At 41.0% G+C, this 18322-nt stretch overlaps 1 protein-coding gene across 1 annotated transcript in view; it reads left to right on the top strand.

Annotated features, from left to right (window-relative positions):
• Positions 1–5235: 5235 nt before the first annotated feature.
• LOC117605535 (uncharacterized) overlaps positions 5236–18322 on the top strand; it is a 199635-nt gene continuing 186548 nt past the window's right edge. Inside the window, exon 1 of the mRNA XM_034326974.2 lies at positions 5236–5867. Within this exon, the coding sequence (XP_034182865.1) occupies positions 5658–5867 (210 nt within the window). The 5' untranslated portion in view covers positions 5236–5657. The remainder of the gene's footprint in view (positions 5868–18322) is intronic.

Genomic DNA, 18322 nt, shown 5'->3' with positions numbered 1-18322 from the left:
AAGGATATCTCCAACCCGAAAACGAACGCCCACCCGCTCGTATGACCGCTCCTTCTCAGCTTCTCATGGCCTTTTTTTATTCTTTCCTTCGAATTGAATTTTATATAAGGACCGTTGTTCTTCGAGTACGAAATTGATGAAAAATATCGGGATTTCGATAAAAAAGAGAGAGTATCAGAAATTACTTTCAAGCGGATCAACATGGTCAGCGATCAACATCGAATCCAATGAGAATTATGTATCCATTGGGGAATTGTTCATTGCTCAACACCTGACTTCCCGTTAATTTCGTAACGACAGTAACGACAATCGTTTTAACGGTCGCTAGCTGGAACACGTGCTCCAGTCGCGGATCGGCCACGTTTTTATCGCGTCCACGGAGAAAGAAGGCCCAGAAGCACTTACGATCAAGCTCGTTATCTCGAAACTTCGTTCTGATTGCCTCATAAATAATTCATTCGAGGAACAGGCTTCATGCCGAGACATTTCTTTCTTTTCCTTCTTTTTTTCCCTCTCGTTTCGTGCGATGCCGCGCACTTCGCGTCGAATGAATTACCGGTATCCAGTGTAACGACGATACTTCGCGAATCCGACAGCCTCTTTACTGTATCTTCTGGAACTGCATGGTCCACCTGAAAATAACCGGCTCGTTTTATCGCCAGGAACTTTGCTGGAAAGGGCTTCAGGTGGATGAACAGGTTGAAGTACGGTAGAACTCCATTTTGATTTAAAGGAAATTGTAGTAGAACTTTGGGGTATAGACAAAATTGTGATAGTGTTCGAGTGGAATTCTAAAGCTACCCTTAAATTTTTATTGCCATTCAAATCATTCCCGCTCTTAAAGTTTTGATCCATCCAGTATAATCCGGTGTTGGCCGACTAGTAGTCACGATTTAACCCTCTTAACTGTGAGAGATCTAGAAGGAAGAAGGGAGAAATGGTATAAAGCGAAGGGTAGAGAGAGTAGGCGCGAATAAAGGAGCAAAAGGCTGACGTTTACTCTGTGAATATCGCATAGCAGATCTATTCTTAGAAAAGCATCGCGCGAAACATTCGTATTTACAATGTAGGTGTACCGCTTTTAAAATATTACCCTTGATATATAGTGGACGTGGTGGCTACAGCCTCCGCAGATTACAGACATAGTGGGGGGCAGGGAGGTATTTAATACGTTTCAACACATAAATTGTCGAGTATATGGGGCATTATGGGGTGGGACCAAACCATCGTTGTCCACTGGTCCCTTTTGCCACAGCGAAATCGTCGCTGTCACGGCCACCATGTTGCCTGATGCAACGAGGGACACCGTTTTTCTCCCTTCCCTTCTTCGCCTCCTCTTTCCTCAGCCACGCATTCCTCCCTGTATCGTCGACCGGATTTACCAACGACGAATCGAATCGAAGAAATGATGGCTGGTTTCCTTGAAGTCCGACTCGACCTTTACAAAGTGTTGCCCGTTGGAATTTGCAGGAACTTGAATTTATTATATTACTGTTTGTTCTACGGTAAGAATATTCGAAGGAGTTTGTCGATATGGTTATCATTAACCTGAAGATACTTTCGGATGTGCTACATAAAACTTGTCCTTGCGGGTTCGATCATAATTGAAGGAATGGGAATGCATGGGTGTAAAATTATTTCTTACACGTTTTATACATGTGGTAGGGTGTTTACTTTTTAATTTAATGTACAAATTTCCGTTATTCGCGTATAAATAACGGTACGGAGACATATTTCGTAAGAACCATGGGAACGTCATAATACATATTGCCCTAATAATACATATAACGCAGATGCTATCAAATGGCACAATGGTCATGCCGATTCTTCCTCGATCCAAATTCGAATTCCAAATAAAAAGTATCCTATAAAACGAGGTACAAGTGTATTGCAATAAAAGGCAGCAAGAAATATCTGGACCAAAGAATCCAACGGTTTAAAAGACACTTGACGAGATATCTCGTCCACAGATGCGAAGAGGGTTAAAGAACCAATGGTGATTGTCCGATTTCGGGGGCAGGCATCGTCTCGAAGAGGCGCTCTGAAAGATGTTTCACCGGTTCCGGGAAGCCAGTCGCGGACCACGTTTCAATTTATTTACTCGTCCCGCGAAATTCACCGCCTCCTATTGGTCGCCTCTGCTTATGCCCATTGGCATAAACTGCGAAGGCGAAGTCGTCGTTTGGTCCTGGCTGCCGCTTAGGGTTCCTCATATTAGACTTTTTCGTATTCCTTCGGCGCATTTAACCGGCTATTTTATGCTCCACGTGTAGGATAGCGTTTTCTCCCTCTCGTGGGTCGCCGCTGGTTTGCCAGCGACCGGATAATAACGCCCAGAGAGACGGTCGGTGCCGTCATTTTGAGATTTTATTAGGTATATCGCCGTTTGTCCAGCTCCGCGAGGGAAGAGCACGGCTTAAGCTCGCTTCTGGTATCCGTGCCTTGATTGGGATTAATACAAACAACGAACGCGACATGTGTTGCGTGCGTGCGAATTTGCCGAGGTACTTAAAGTTTCTTCACGTTTTAATTCCAGAAATGGGCTCCGCTACCGGGCGACATTAACACCTTCGGTATTTTCGGGGTACGGGTAAATTAAGCCTTACGCGGGGGATGAGATATTCCGCGATTTTGTTGGTTTAATTTTTGAGAAGCCGATTGCGGCTTGTAAGGTGAAAATTGTGATGTCTTCTTCTTGATAACACAATAAATAATCAATAATTTCTTTTTTTAAATTTCATTAATTTGCTTGAAAATGGTCGCCTACAAGTGCAGCGGATTCAGTAAGTCCGCGGATTGATCTCACGTGCAGGTAGTATCTCCTCCTTGCAAGTTTGTAATTGGTCGATGCCTCGAGTGCCGATGGATTCCAAGAGTCCCAAGCTTCTCACGAAGCGCAACCGTTTTCTCTTGCCTCATGCCGCTTCCTCTCGAGCGTTTATAACCGAAGCGGCGAAAATCGTTAACTAGAACCATAGTCGAGTGAACGTGTACCAGAGAAGCTTAGTTAGCTATCAGGTTAGTTAAAGTGGCATGTATCCCCTGGGAGGTCGGAGCGCAGGAAATCCGTTTGTGTCATTAGCTGTGAAGGTCTTTGAAGAAAAAGTTTAATTTTCTCTGTTTTATTCTACTTTAACTCAACAGAGCCACATGAAGTATATATTGGATAGAATGGAAGTGGAAGATCAATTTACGCGACGATATAAGATAAAAAGACAACAACTGGGGACAAGAGAATGGACAGAACGGGAAACCAACGTTTCTTTCGCTGGTTGTTCTGTTGGAGAGCAACATTACCTAGAATTACTTGCTTCAGAGAAACCAAACGATGCGATCGATCCAGACAATGCCCGTGTAGTCGCGGTACATTAATTTCTTTCTGGGAAATGTACTGGGTCATGCGCTCGTGACAAACTTCATACAACGGGAAACGTAGAAGGACGTGCAACGGTTATTTATCATTCTGAAAGGATTTGCGCAGAAAAATGTTCCTTTATTCTAAAATTGCCATCAAATTATTGAAAGGTTAATTATCTACAACGTTGTTGCAAGATACCGCTGGTGATTGCAAAGCAACATGAAAACTGAAAGTGAAAAAAGCAAAACTTTTTACTGCTTTTAATTCTTGATCGATCAAGTCAATTTCCTTGCTGTTATTTGCGTGAAAGTTGATTTTTAACATTTGCGACTGATTTACTGCCCGCTGACGATTGTTAATGAGAGTGCAACTTATCAGAGCACGAAGACACGGTCCAGTAAGCTAGTCAGAAAGCGCAGTAATATTTCCATGGGACATGCGATTTTCATTTGAAAAAGTATGTGTAACATGTCGAATATCATGTTTCGAGGAGATTTTATGTTAGTATATACTGTATTCACCCAACAGCTTTGAGAAATGTCACATGCTTCAGTGAAATTAAACTGCATGGCATTTGTCGCAGTGTGACACGTCATCAAATGGCATCTCTTATAATAACCGTCGGATTAAATAATTGGCAGACGACGTATGTACAATTGACTAATTTAAAAAAGGGATGCAAGTTACATGTGGTTCAAAGAAAATATCGGAGGGCGCCACCGAACAGAGTAACAAGAAACATTTCCATCGAGGGAACATTTTCTCTTTGTTTTTGTTTCCCCTTGTCTCTTTTCACAATCTCCTCTCCCCGATTCCACTGGACAGAGAAGTCTCTCGTCTCGATGTTCCTTCGACCAACACAATCTTTCTCTGTTTCTCCCTCGAAAAATCTCTCCTTCCACTACCTTCCCTTTGCCATTCCAGTCGGTTACTCTCCTCTTCTAAACGAGCGCCGCGCCCATGTCGACGACGACGGCGACGGCGACGCGACGCTACGAACCCCTTCGACGCATCCCTTTCATCCGTCCATCTTACTCGATCAACTACCTCCGAACGTGATAACATGTTCCTTCCTCTTTGTCTTGTTGTCAGGGAAGAATAAGGAGGGTCATGGAAACGCATAATTTCCTTTTCCATATCGTTGTCTTCTGTGCCATATTGTTTGCTTCTGTGAATTGACGTCATATTATTTCTTGGTATCAGAACCCTAACACTTTCTCTTCGAGTGAATTTAATGATAAAGATTGAACTAGAAAAGGGGCCTCATTTCGAAACTTCTATTAAATGCAGCCCACTGTATAACCCTACACATCCCTTAACTAACGTCCGGACAAACAAAAGAAGTAATCATCCCTTGTTAATTAAACTGGGCACATATAATCCATGCATATCCATTAAGTACGATCAAACCTCAACACGCTAGATCCTTGTTTCAGCGGTCGGTTGCGCATCGTCAAGAGAACAGCATCATCATTTACTCGAATCCTGTCTCGGCGTAGCCTGCGGCCTCGCCATCTTCCTACAGTGGTGGCCGACGTTCGGGGAGGGAGAATCCGGGGACAGACAGGGATTTCGAGGGGGTACCATCGTCCTCGTTTCTTCTTCGTCATTGACATCGCCACTCGAATGGTTTTGTCTTTGTCTCCCTACAGGATCGCACATTTTGCGATCAGGTTGGTACCGCGGGGCGAGAGAACCGGGGCGCGGCTCCATGCATCGAAGAGGGGACCAAAGAGGAGCGGAGAGGAGAGGAGAAAGGTAAAGAGAGAAGGGTGGTCGTAGCCGTTCGGATGCGGCGGGTGGGGGAGGGCAAGAGGGGAGAGAGCGTTCGCAAAGTGTCCCTAAAACTTTTACAATCGCTCGGCTTGGCTCGCTCGCTCTCGCGTTCTCGCTAGGGCTATGCTTGATGGCGTATCTTCCAATGTGAGTTGCCCATAATACTAAGATGTACGGCTGCGCCGGTAGGGGTCCCGCTTGGTCTCTCGCTCACTTACTACCTTATAGTATAGCAAAGCCAAAGGCGTATAGCGCGCCGAACGTCCAACGTACGGTTCTTCCATCGTCGTTTGCCACCAGTATTTCGCCGGTATTTTCGGTTTCTAGTCGCCGAACGATCGCCCTTTCTTGCAGGGCAGCTAGTCCGCCCGTTTCCGCCCGAAACGTCGACGCCAGCGCTTGTCGCTGCTACGCGAGTATTCCGTGCCTTTTTCTCCTTCGTACGCGCGAATAAAGCTTTGCAAATTCAGTAGAGAAAAGTTTCTTTCGTTCTTTCGTGTCCGACAATCGGATCGAGTTCGACATGGAGCGTGTTACGTCAGTGGTGTGCAAGGGGAAGTTCAACGTTCCTCCAGTTGATCCGCTAAGTAGCTTGAGTCACGTGATTGTCCGGCATTGTCGTGGATCGGTTGGTCGGTTGCGTGCTGTTGAGTGCGTTTCGCGTCACGATGCCCGTCGCCACCGTCGCCGTCGTCGTGGCCGTCGGGACAACGGGGATGTCGGACAGCTTATGGTAAGCGCATTACAAACCCTCACTGTGAGCTCCTCTGATGGCTAGTCTTATCGCTTTCGCCCTGATAGAATACGCTTCGCGGATCAATTCGCTTAATCCAAGCTACCATTGTTTAGTTTTGTTTCTATTCCCATTTGCAACATCAGAAGTCCCTCAATCATGGCAACTATCTAAATCTAATAAACTAAATCGTCTTCGTCCGTAGAAAATGTAAAAAAACTTGGTAGCATTCCCATTTATTGTTTCATTTGATGTACACAATTGCATCGTCTAAACAAATGCGTCAACTTTTTCCAAATTCCCCGACGGGTAGTCATCTAAACACCCTAGCCAAGAAGACACCAGACAGCTCGTTCTATCGAGTAACGAGCTCGTTCTGCGTCTCCGTCCATTGCTCCCGAAGAATGCACTCCGCGGGATAAACAAACGTCGCCACCCAAATACTCAATTAGCGAAGATTTTTTTCGCGGTGCACAACGTCGGGAGAAGATGGAAACGCGAGGGGAATCCACTTAGATTCTTGGTCCAGCTCGTTGCACGGATCTCATGCTTGGCTGGCACGGTGGGGAGAGATGGTTATCGATTGGTGGAACGGTCGTATAATGGTTGGCCACGCCCAGTCGGACCTCGTCGACAGGCATCCGATGTATCGTGACCATGCGCCATGTGACTTTCCCTGTGCATTTTCTCGACGTGTTGCAGGAAAATACTCGCGCAGGTCGGGATCACCTTTTGCGTTATCGACCTCCGGATGCAAAGCAGTACCTAGTCGTAAATGTTTGGCAATGTCTTTATCCGACCTATGATTCCTTTCATAGATGTAGTTTTTAATCAGATTCCTTGATTTTTCAAGGATAGATCGTGAAATCACAGCTAAGTTAGATGATATAGAGGTGAGGATTTTTTTCAATTATTATATCTGTGTATGAATACGTTTACAACCCTTAAATTACCATCCTTCAACATCTTCGTCCCTTATGGAAAGCAAAAAAAAAAAGAGAAAGCGTCTAGCGAAACTCTATGCGACGCGCCGCAGTTCTTACAACTCTCGAAAGGATTGCCATGTATAAAAACTCAGGTCGAAAATCGAAAACATAACCTACTTTCACTTCTGGGTTTTCAGCTACCAGACGAGCGCTGTATGAAAAAAAAGAGAAAACACAACCCCCAGTGGGTGAAACGAGGGTAGCAAAAGAGAAAGTACGGGACCTGTGCACATGCTTTGAGATTCAAGGAAAAATATCCTTGTTAAATATAACTTGGGATTAAGAAACAGGTTCCAAGGAAATAATTTTTCGTGAAAGAATAATTACGTTATAATTTACAATAATTTACGATTCGTAAAGACTTTGATAACCTATAAGCTCCTGTTTACATCATCACCATTGAGATTTTTACACGAATTGTATTTTTGTTAAATGCAATTGCAGGATTTACTTTCTTTAATAATCGTAATACTTTTCTATTTTGACTTATCATATCAGTTGATTAACAACCCTTAAAAATAAGATATGAGGTGTTAGTTTAAAAGTAATTTATTCTTTGCTTCTGGGATGGATACTTATCATTAGAATAAACACCCACATCAGTATTCATACGAACCTAATCGTTTGTTTAATTCTCTCTCTGTAATTTAACGCATGTAAACATCGGAAACGTTTAACACCTTTCAGATTTACATCAGGTATCCGACTAAAAATAATGTACCTTTGTTTTCACCGTGTGACGATGTTCATTCATGTTTCATCTAGATTTTCGAAGGAACACCGACGAAACGGGGACTTGAATTTCCATACAAATTAGACAGTGAGGATAATGACCGCTGAATTACGGGGCTCTAAATTCGGTTTAAATGAAAGTCCAAATAAAACGTTTTGCATTAAAAAGATCGTGATTTTCGTTTTATTTAACGAAAAGAAAAGTTTATATCCTTAATTTAAAAAGTAGGATTTTGCATTGCTAAACGGGTATGTTCATTGGACAATGTAACAACGAAGCCATGTTCTATCCTTCGCTACGAAGATATCGACGACAATAACATGGAACGATTTGCATCCAAGTTCGTGCATGACAACAGGTTTATAACGCGTATGAAGCAATCAGGAGTGTACACTCTTATCGTGTAATTTACATCGTATGCAAATCACGGGTTTTACGAGACGTGGCTCTGTATCTGTGTGTACACTTTCTTCGAACGTGGCTGCCGCCATTTCGAACAGCCGAGGTGAAAAGCTTCTAAGAATATCCTTCGATCGAATCTCGAACTGCCATTTACCCTTTCGAGTAGCCTCGAATCAATTTTCATCTTTTTTTCTTTCCTTCGTTTAAATTTGCTGCTCAAATGCGAGCTAAAAATATGGTTTTAAAACGAGTCACCGCATTCTTTCGTCGTTCCTCTTCAGTTATTTGAGGCGGTTTAATAGAATGGAAGACGGGGCTGCATCGTGCACAAATGCATTTTTGAATAAATACTTTAAATGCATTCCATTCTTTTAATTAATTCTTTTATGAAACGTCGCTTGTCTTAATTAAAGTTTTATTCAGTATCTATTTTACAACCGCATCAAGAAAAGCAGCTTTTAATTAATTTTTGACTCAATCTATAGCAATTTATTTTTTATTTAATTCCAGAAATACTGGATTAGAGTAATCACAGAGATCAAAGTAAATCATTTATTATAGTAATTATTCGCATACTTTGATATGCCTCAATAAAATTCACAAGAATACTTTGTGGGTCAATGTAAATGAATTAAAAATTATTTCTTTTTCCTTGACCAAAGGAAATATTTTTTAGTGTTGGACCTTGGCCAAAAGGGCAACCTTTAGATTGAAAAAATGTACAATTTACTCCGACACCAATTTTGAGGCTCCAGTTGTGTTTCAAAAAGACCAGACAAATCTCAGAATTACATGCATCAGATCTTTATACCATCATTTAAAAAGACATTGTAAAAGATATTCTATATTCATGAAGAAATTGTTACACATTTCTAATATTTGTACTACGGTTCGAACAAACCAATATTCCAGGCGTCGTGGAAATCAAAACATTTGGCGAGCACCGAAGACGAGGTTCGTCGCGCTGAAAACAAACACGAAACCGAAGACGAACGACCGAAATCACGCGAAGAATGTTTCGATCAGTAGGTCGTTAACCATCGTAGGGAAACGTTCTCGGTTGTGTTTACGTTGTCCGCGAACAGCGTTCTCCATTTTAATCTCATCCGATGCGTCGCTCGTTACACGTGCGGTTATGTGTGATTGAATCAAACGAGGAAGACTGTTAATTGATCTGATCGCGAGATAAAAGAAAAGAATAAATGACGATACTCGTTGTCGTCGATTTATAATAGACACGAAATGAAGAAAGTGGTATCACGTGAACGCCCATTCGCCGCCATTGGTTCGTAACCTTTCGTGTTTGTGACCGGCAGCTTCCTACCGACTACCGACGTGACGCGAATGTTCAATACACGAATAAGCTTCACCTTCTTCGACGATGCTGCCTCTTTCGTTTTTCGTGCAGTGCGCATGGGTATACCTGGAAGGAAGTAACCCCGGGGCAAGTGCGTGAAAAGGGGGTGCTGCAAATGGGTGCATCGGATGCGCCTCGAGCGTAGTGCAAGAGGATCGGGAGAAAAAGATATTCAGTGCCGGTGTTGGTCCGCGACTTTGATCTCGCTTCGTCGTCACCTTGAAGAATCCGGAAGATATTTGATAAATCTGCTAATGCAAATTAGATTTCTAAACTACTCGAGAAAGGTTCTGTTATTGAAAGTACACGGAGAAGGACAATGTGTTAGTGTCTGTTTACGATATCCCTACTACGATGTAATTGACAGAGATATAATATATTTGAAAACCCAATACAAGATGAAGGATGAGGTTGATACCGATGCGATCGATAATTTAGACTAGGTTATCAGCTTCCCGGCGTCGCATAATCCAATCAAATCAACTCCGAAGCACAAGCTAAATAACGCCCACTTGGTCTAACTTCATCCTTCCACAAGACAGTAGAATGAGTCAAGTATCATATCCCAGAGTTCAAAGAAACAATTAACACAGTGTACGACAGTGAGCCGGAGGAAGAGTTACAGTCTCTGAACGATCACGTATGTGTATTCTACCTTGGATAATCGCAGTCGACTTTGACCACCCCCTTTCTTTCCTCTGCTAGAATTGGATGGTGGACAATACAGTAGCTGTAACAGTTCACTCGACTCAATCTTTTACATCATATCCATCTCCAGGACGAGGACAAGGTGGTGGACTAGGGAGGGAAAAGAGGGACGAAAGCGGTTGTGTGACGTTCGTAGGGGTCAGACATAGAGAAGGGGCGCAAGCGCAGTTATGTTCGTGAGGCTCGCGGAGCACATGGTCGACCCGACTTCTATTCCGCGGTCCTCTTCGTTCCTTATCTTTCGTTTCGACATCGAACACACATATGTAAATAATCACGATCCAGACTGACGTGTTTGAGGAGAATTTGAGATTCTTGGTTAAAGATCGTCCTTTGTTTGAAGATTGATACGCTTTGATATGTATCTAAATGGACATTAGAATTCTTGAGACACTGTGTACACGTGAAAGCGATGGTATCAGTGGGGAATGGTTGGATAACGCTGGGCTTGGAAAATGGAGAACACAGAAGTGGAGAGTTCGATTGGTTGCACGAAGAAGAGGAGGAAGAGAAGATGAAAGATAATTGTTGAGAAGCTGAGGAACGTTCAGTGACCTTTTTCCTCTGATTTTGACAGGGAGTAAGCAAAATGGAGAATTTTAAAGAAGAGAATACTTCAAAGGTACACCTTGACATGTACAAGAAAGGCGTAATTAGTGGAAGACAACGTTCTTTTTATGTATATTGAACAATTTTTAATAAACAATGGTACGTGGATCGCTGTGTGAAAGGAAGTTGAACAATGTAACAAATGTGAGGCTACGAACTAGTCGTCCTTGACCCAGGACAAGTCATCGATGAATTTTTGTGCCGGTAATGGTCGTAAATAATCATCGTCGTTCTTCAAGAAAATTTATGGACTAACTGTGACACTGAAGAGACTGTGGTGCGGGAGTGGACTATTATTAAACAATCGCATGCTGACTGTAATAGAGTGCAGTATTCTGAGACCGGCAGTTCAGAGTTCATCGATCAGGGTGAAGGGTGAGTACACTATCTCAACATTTTATTAATTACAATTCTTTATCACTTATCAAATTAATTATTTTGTAAATATTTCTGCGATTCGTTACCAGTCTGTGCACAGCACTATTGCGTCTACGATTACATTATCATTATGCAAAGTATTTACTTCTATATTTATTGTGATGCATGAGATTGATAAAAAAAACTAATGATAAGACGAGGGTTGATCTTAATTTTTGCTCAAAATTAGGTGTGAAATGGTACCTCGACCATTAGAGGTAGCAAGTTTAGACTCCATACAAACCTATAGAACCCATGGTTAACTCCAGATTTCTCACGTAGTCTTTGAAAATAGAGTACCCTAGTAACATGAAGCAACATTCAGAGGGCGTAGTCCGTGAGGGCATTTTTAGTCGTGTAGAGGGTTTTTCGGGAGTATCCGTGGCTGCGACAGATCCGCGGCTTGTTTTTACGATTTAAGGGAGAAGGACGAGCGTGGCGGGGTTTCAAATGCGGGGTGTAACTGTCAGTCTTGTAATAAAACTTTTAACGCCTTCGTGTCCAATAAGCGTGTCGTCCACCGGCTTTTACATTGGGCGGTGTTCCGCGGCCATTACGCCGTAACGGGGCAACGCGGCACGTTGATTGGCTGCTCGCAGCATCATGGCCGCTCTCTGCCCAGGATTACCCCCACCCTTTAGCCGATACTAGTGCTTCCGTCCCTCCGCTGAATCATTCTGTCCTTGTTTATGTTAAATCTTTCAGGGTAGAGCAATGCAAGGCCAGGTAGGACTTTTCAGCTGGTCAGGTAACATTTCATGATTTTCATGATCGGTATCTCAGAGGAATTTATTTTGGAAATAAAGAACAATAGCAGTAATCATGATGATACTTAACTATGCAGCTCATTTTGTATATGATATATTGTACATATTTTTATTAATATGAATAATATTATTTATAGCAGCTGTTGGATATATTTAAATATTTAATTAAAAGATATAGGTTGTAATTATAAATGAGATTAATTATAAACCTTTTTCTAAGGGTTATTTTAATGTTTGAGATTAGATTTTCTGAGTATTATATAAATTGTACAAATTTGTTATTGTTATTTGATATTGGTTAATAATCAGTAATAATATTCCGCATGGTTTGGTTTCCGCGTTTAATTTCGAATAGGTCGATAATTTCTATCGCATCCTACTTTACCGATCGCATAACTTTCCCGCCAAACAGACACGATACATCCTGTTTTTAAATACCTTTTTAAAAAATAATTGACTCGTTTACATGTTTTAATCAAAACTTTAGGTTTACTCAGAAAAGTTACATATTAAAATTTCTTCTTTTTTTACTCCCTTTTTACGTGCACAAAAAACCTACATACACGATATTGCATAGTCTTAAAGAATCTCAACCAGTCATTAAACTACGCGTTAAAATGTTAATTCGAGGCAAAAGCTTCGAGTAAGATAAGCTAGTGCACCGGGGTATTAAGAATCTGGGGGGAAAAATGAAGTTGTTCAGTAGGAACAATCTTATCACGAAGATAGGCTGGAAAGGGAACTTAATTTCACTAAAATTCTCCGGCAGCATAATGTTACCCTTTTCCAAGTTGAAAAATGAAAATGCAATGTGCATCACAAATACAGCATCACATATGAGCATCTAAATAGAAATTGGCTGGTGCATTCGATGCACAAAGTAATGGGCTAGGGAGTTATATAGAGGATTTTGTCGTAGTGCCATAACTAAAGATACGATGGAGTACATAGGATGCAAACTCATAAAAACCCCCCACCTTCCGTAGTCGGCTCTTCTCGAGGCGTCTTCAGACAGCGTTACCTTTACCTAGCGCCGAAACGACCGTATCCACCTACAGCTAGCAACACCTTCAACGACGAAAGTGACGTAGATAGGGAACGCACACCGTCGACGTCGACGGCAGCGCCAATAAACAGGGTTCGCGTGCCCGCCTGACTTTCGATTATGTCATAGACTACATATTTCATCGGGACGCGCGGCCCGCGAAAGCCGGAAGTTATTCCGTTACATCGTTGTGTGTTGTGATAAAAATAAGTGATAGATTGGGAAAAGAGCGTATGTGAATCGAAAGAGTAGCTTTTCGGTCGAATAACGTTGTTAACCATCCGATAGTTTTGCTCCAGGATAAGCATGCGGCAGCTTTTTAAATTGACGCGTAATCAAACTGTGCACATTGGGGGATATATAGTTATTCTTTGATATTTCTCGCGTGTATGTATTCGAGGACAGAAGAGGAGGCACTGTGCACGGATTAACTGTGACCAGTTCGTGCCACGACACGCGGCCGTGTCGATCGTTGGATCGCATTAAATTTTATCCGACGGATTGTCAGCTAACCTTGTCATCTTGTTCGCGGAAAATTCGTTTGTTTCGCCTCCTCCCGCATCGGCTTGTCGTGGTAGTCGCTAGTGTCAGTGTGTGGGTTCGCGATTGCGCATGCGTCTGGTCGTGTTACGGTATCGTTCTTTCGGAGTGGTAACATGCGTGCTTTGGAACCACGTGACCGGTTTAATCTTCAGCCTGAATAATGCACGACTCCTATTGGAATTTTCTGCTAGGATCGTTAATACAGGTCAGTACCATCGTTTCGTTTTATCATCGATCTGCCCACGCCCCATGCTCTGCCATGGACTTTGTCTCATACTGGCCGAGCATGGAACACGCTTCGAACTGCTTGTCACGTATCTCGATGGTGCATGTAAAATAAACGCACTTTTCGCATGCGAACTAACACAAACCGACGGAATTAACAAATACGTTGTAACAGGGGATTTGTAGAAGTTCTTAAATCATTCGAATGTCTCCCTTGACAGACGTAAAAGTGACAGATATTACATAACCTTTACTAATGCTCCATAGTCACGTCAATCAACGTGTAACTGGATAGGTAATTTGAAGAGTTAATTGTTTGCTTTATCAATGTAGAATATTATTAATACGTAAAGGTATCCACTTAAGGGCTGATAAGAGCATCATTTGCAAGTGGATACTGCTAAAAGTCACTCACAGATGACTGACAGTCATTTCGTGCACAGTGTCCACGTGTAAAAGAAGTTTCCAATACGTATATTTTTGTACCACAAAATAGTCGCTCGTCGTAATTTGAATACTAAGCAGTATGTTGCTATTTTTGGGTTCTTGACCTTTGATATTACAGTAGAGTTAATTTCATTGATATTTTGTAAAACGAGAATGTTTATAATGCAACAAACTATCATTCATATGGAACAGCTGAGTATGCCAGTTAGTTAGAATAAACTCCTGACGATGGCGCGCTAAGATATTCGAACCGATACGATGGGTACCTTTACGACAGTGTGTAAATCTTTAGCCACCGTTGAATTATTACTTCGTAGCTACGATTAATTACGAATCGTTCGTAACGTTGCGAATCGTTTAAATCTTCATAAAGCGTATGTCTTCGCATTCATAGTAGGCAATGAATTATTCGTTGACAGATAACAAGGAAACCGTTTAAGAAATTTATTGATCAGCGGGAGAAGATTTTCGTAAGAAGAAGGCTTTCCATCTAACAAACTACTGGCTTCCAGCGGTAACAATTCGTCAATGTAAGTCACATTGTTTAAACAATTTCATATTTAGTAGAACTGCTTTAGCAATCTTAAATATAAGTTTGACATGCTTCTTAGAATACACTTATTCTAATTATGTTAACAAAGATAAATAGTTCACTGTCATTTTTAGAATTATTTCTAAATTTTGAAAAAAAGATTTGATCATCTTTTCAATGCAAATTCACCGCCGTGTAGTAGATATAGAATAAAATTGTAGACTTTTGTGTTTATGCCAGTGGATATAAAACTCGATCGCAAAAAAGGCGGGAAGAAAACCCAACCTAACTGAAAGCGTAGAATAGCGTACTCTTTTCACCGCGTATCTTCGTTAAGCTTAATAAGAAGCAAGCAACATTGGATACGTAGCTTTACCGTAATATTCATAAGCCTAAGGCTATTACATTTTATGCTTCAACGTCCTTACGTTTGATTTATCATTGTCTAAGGTATCTGCAATCACGGTACTCCCCCCTGCTGATCACTTGATTTATCGCAATTGTACAATTAACCACGCATCCCGCTAGATTTATATCCCAAGAATGTCATACGCAGCGTGTACATCTAATGTTGTAGCAGCTGACATTCAGGGTCAGTCTGTACGTAAAATAAAGTTGGAGTAACGTACGTTTGTATTTTTCGTTACTTCAACTTGGCGCGATGCAGTCGAATGATCTTGGGATAAAATGAGCGCCGCTTTCATTTTGTTATACACGTTTCTGCTTTTCCTACGCGTCTTCTCTTAAATGATCTCTGAATGACTGTCTCGTTACGTGGAATCGTGGCTTTTGTAGGCAATTTGTAAGGAAAATACGAACCTCTTCGCGGTGGTGCTATTTTATTAACGCGCTTCAGAGTGAACTTCAATTATAAAGCCGAGCGCACACCAAATGGTCAAATAAATGATCAAATGTTTGCTCAAAGGATCTTCTGAGTTCACACTGGTTAGAATTATTTAGCTGAGAGACCATTTGTTTCTTGATTTGATAAGTTAGTCCTTATTAGTATACTTCCGCTAATATACTTCATCACTTACTCTACCAATGTAAATCAGGCTTTAGTAGTTTACCAAATATTTGTCTAGTTGCCAAGTGTTCATTCACGAAAATCATATGTTTGCTCTTCTACTCTCTACTGTGTACGCAGCATAAGGTATCCTAATTTATCGTCAAGATGTTCTGACTCAACTGTTGTCTTTTATATTGTACATCATTACTGGATTTTATTATCTCCGTGGTGGATCGAACGGTAGGAATATGAAAGCAAAGGCTTAAAAAAAGATGTGTCATTGAGTTGACGATGTTTGGCGAAAGATCGAATGAAAGCTTGGTCATATGAAACTAACGTGACGGAAATTGTAAATTGTATTCTTCTTCTTTGTTCATTCTTGGTCCTTCTTTTCGTTTTAGAGTATACTGAAAATACATAAAACAAGATTATTCTTAATAAGATCCTCGAAATATGCATGAAACCAAATTCCAAAAATTATATTCACTAATTAATTTTTTCTGTTGTTTTTTATAAGGTTAACCTTTTGCATTTGTAATAATATGAACTTACCTTTAGAAATAGATTTAATATTTTAGTTTCTCCTTATTTTCTGAAAATGTAGAATCACGTATTCAAAAATTCAGAAGTATCAAATAAAATGTTGAAGGGTGTGCCCTTTTCTAGTTCACGTAGTTGAAGTACACTGACCGAGAGACATGACGTTGAAAGGCAAGTTTTGATAGCTGGACGGTTTTAGCTGGTGGTACATTGTCCTCGCTGCATAATCCAGGGAAAACCGCAGGCGATAGTCTTGCACGAAATATTTTGCGGGCATGAATAAACTCGAGCCGCCGCTCCGCAATTTTGCCGCAGTGGCCGGTTTTCTGCTTCCATTTCGATGCAGTCGTTTTTATGTGGTTTGTCCGTGTTCCTCCGTACAGGTCTTCATTGTTATTTTATATATTCGTGATTTTTCATTTGTGAAAAACCTGTATTTAATAATAGGATAACACAATAATTACTTTCGGTTGTCTTGGTGTTCTAATAACTAAGAACTATTCAGTAAACTTACCGAAGCACGCTTCACCTTTAAGGATAGAATATCGCAACATCGTCGAACCTAGCTTGTCTCGCGTTCTCAAGATTGTCTCTACCCTCCTGTATCCACCATTCTACCCCCACTTCTTTTTCTTCGTCTTCCAATCACACGATGTTCCTTTTCATTCTTTTTTTGGTTCATCCCTTCCTTAAGATCATCTTTTATGATTCTTCCAATAGAAAGTCTCGTCTTTGTCTAATCATCATAATCTTCGATCCTCTGAGTGTTCATGCTTCTATTTCTTCCACGTTTCTGTTTGATACAACAAATAGACAAAAATTAATTTGAAGAGCTTCTGCAAACATCTATAAATTCCTACAAGATTATTATTCCTACTAGTTTACCTGGGAATAGCTGTAAACGAAAGGGTATGCGAAGAAGTTTGCAGGAAAAAAAATTCCGTAACATCGACCCAGGTTGCCTTCTTGTTTCTTGAGAAACGGTTTGTTCGCAGCAATAGAACAGGCAACCCCTTTTTTGTACTTGAAGAATACCGTTTCTCTCTTGTAGAATACCGCTAGATCGCCATTCTGTTAGAAACGAGATCATGGTCATCCTTCTAGAAATGATTTGTAAGAACTATCGAGAAGGCCACGTTACATCTTTCGTTAATTTTTTGGAAGATTGATGGAATAAATAGCAAATCACAACAGATATCTCTTTATCTTTTTTAATTATAAAGTACAAATAAAGTCCGTCTCAAGGACTGCTGCAATTGCATACTATATTTAAACTTAAATCAGACACGATACATATATTCAGTGTTACATGCAATTAGAAGATACCAGAAATTTATGAAATTATTCAGCTTAATATACCAACACACCTGTGCGCAGCCTGCATCATCATATTCTTCGCAAACTACATATGTATAAGTGATCATTATATTCGATTATCTACACCTGCGTGCATAAATCTTTGTGCTCCTCCAGAATTATTTCATATAAAAGATAATTAGTTTGTGGAAGGTTGATTCACTCGGTTGGCCTCGAGGGTTGGAAGCAATATGCTGGTTGAGAATCTGCGCACAACAAAATACATTCAAGAAAAATAATGAAATAATGAAAAAATATATGGTAAACAGCATTCAAACATGCAAAATTAAATAAAAAGACATCAAAGCTGTGCATTAATAGACTTCAAGATCTTTGGTGCCTGTCAGACCCGAGTCTTTAAGGATTATTTATTAAGGCTTTTATTGAATCGTGTCAGCAACTTTGTTTCGCGAAAGCATTCGTGTTCCTGCGACAACTAAGCATAGAAGATGACTCGGAAATCCCTGTACGTAAATTGCAGTGGTGGTTGAACCAAGAAAGCGTCTAGGATTTCTCAATTAACCGTCTGGACTGGTTGGCTGTCGCAATAAGCGGAATCCGCTTGAAAATGCACCGAGGATATCATCGTAAACAGGATTCTTTACGCTCGTTCAGGACCGATCGTTGTGATAGTCGGGAAGTTTATGCTTCCATGAGAAGGGGCTCAGTCCAGCTGTTGACCACTATTTTCAACCCGTCCTCTCCCTTCATTATTTTTAGAAAATACCCAACTTGTTGCAATGTTGCGAAAGGACGCCCACGAATTGATGATGTTTTCG

This window comes from Osmia lignaria, chromosome 14, assembly GCF_051020975.1.
Source record: "Osmia lignaria lignaria isolate PbOS001 chromosome 14, iyOsmLign1, whole genome shotgun sequence".
NCBI classification, from domain to species: Eukaryota; Metazoa; Arthropoda; class Insecta; order Hymenoptera; family Megachilidae; genus Osmia; species Osmia lignaria.
The sequence above is the reverse complement of the archived record's forward strand: the minus strand, read 5'-3'. Positions and strand labels throughout refer to the sequence as shown.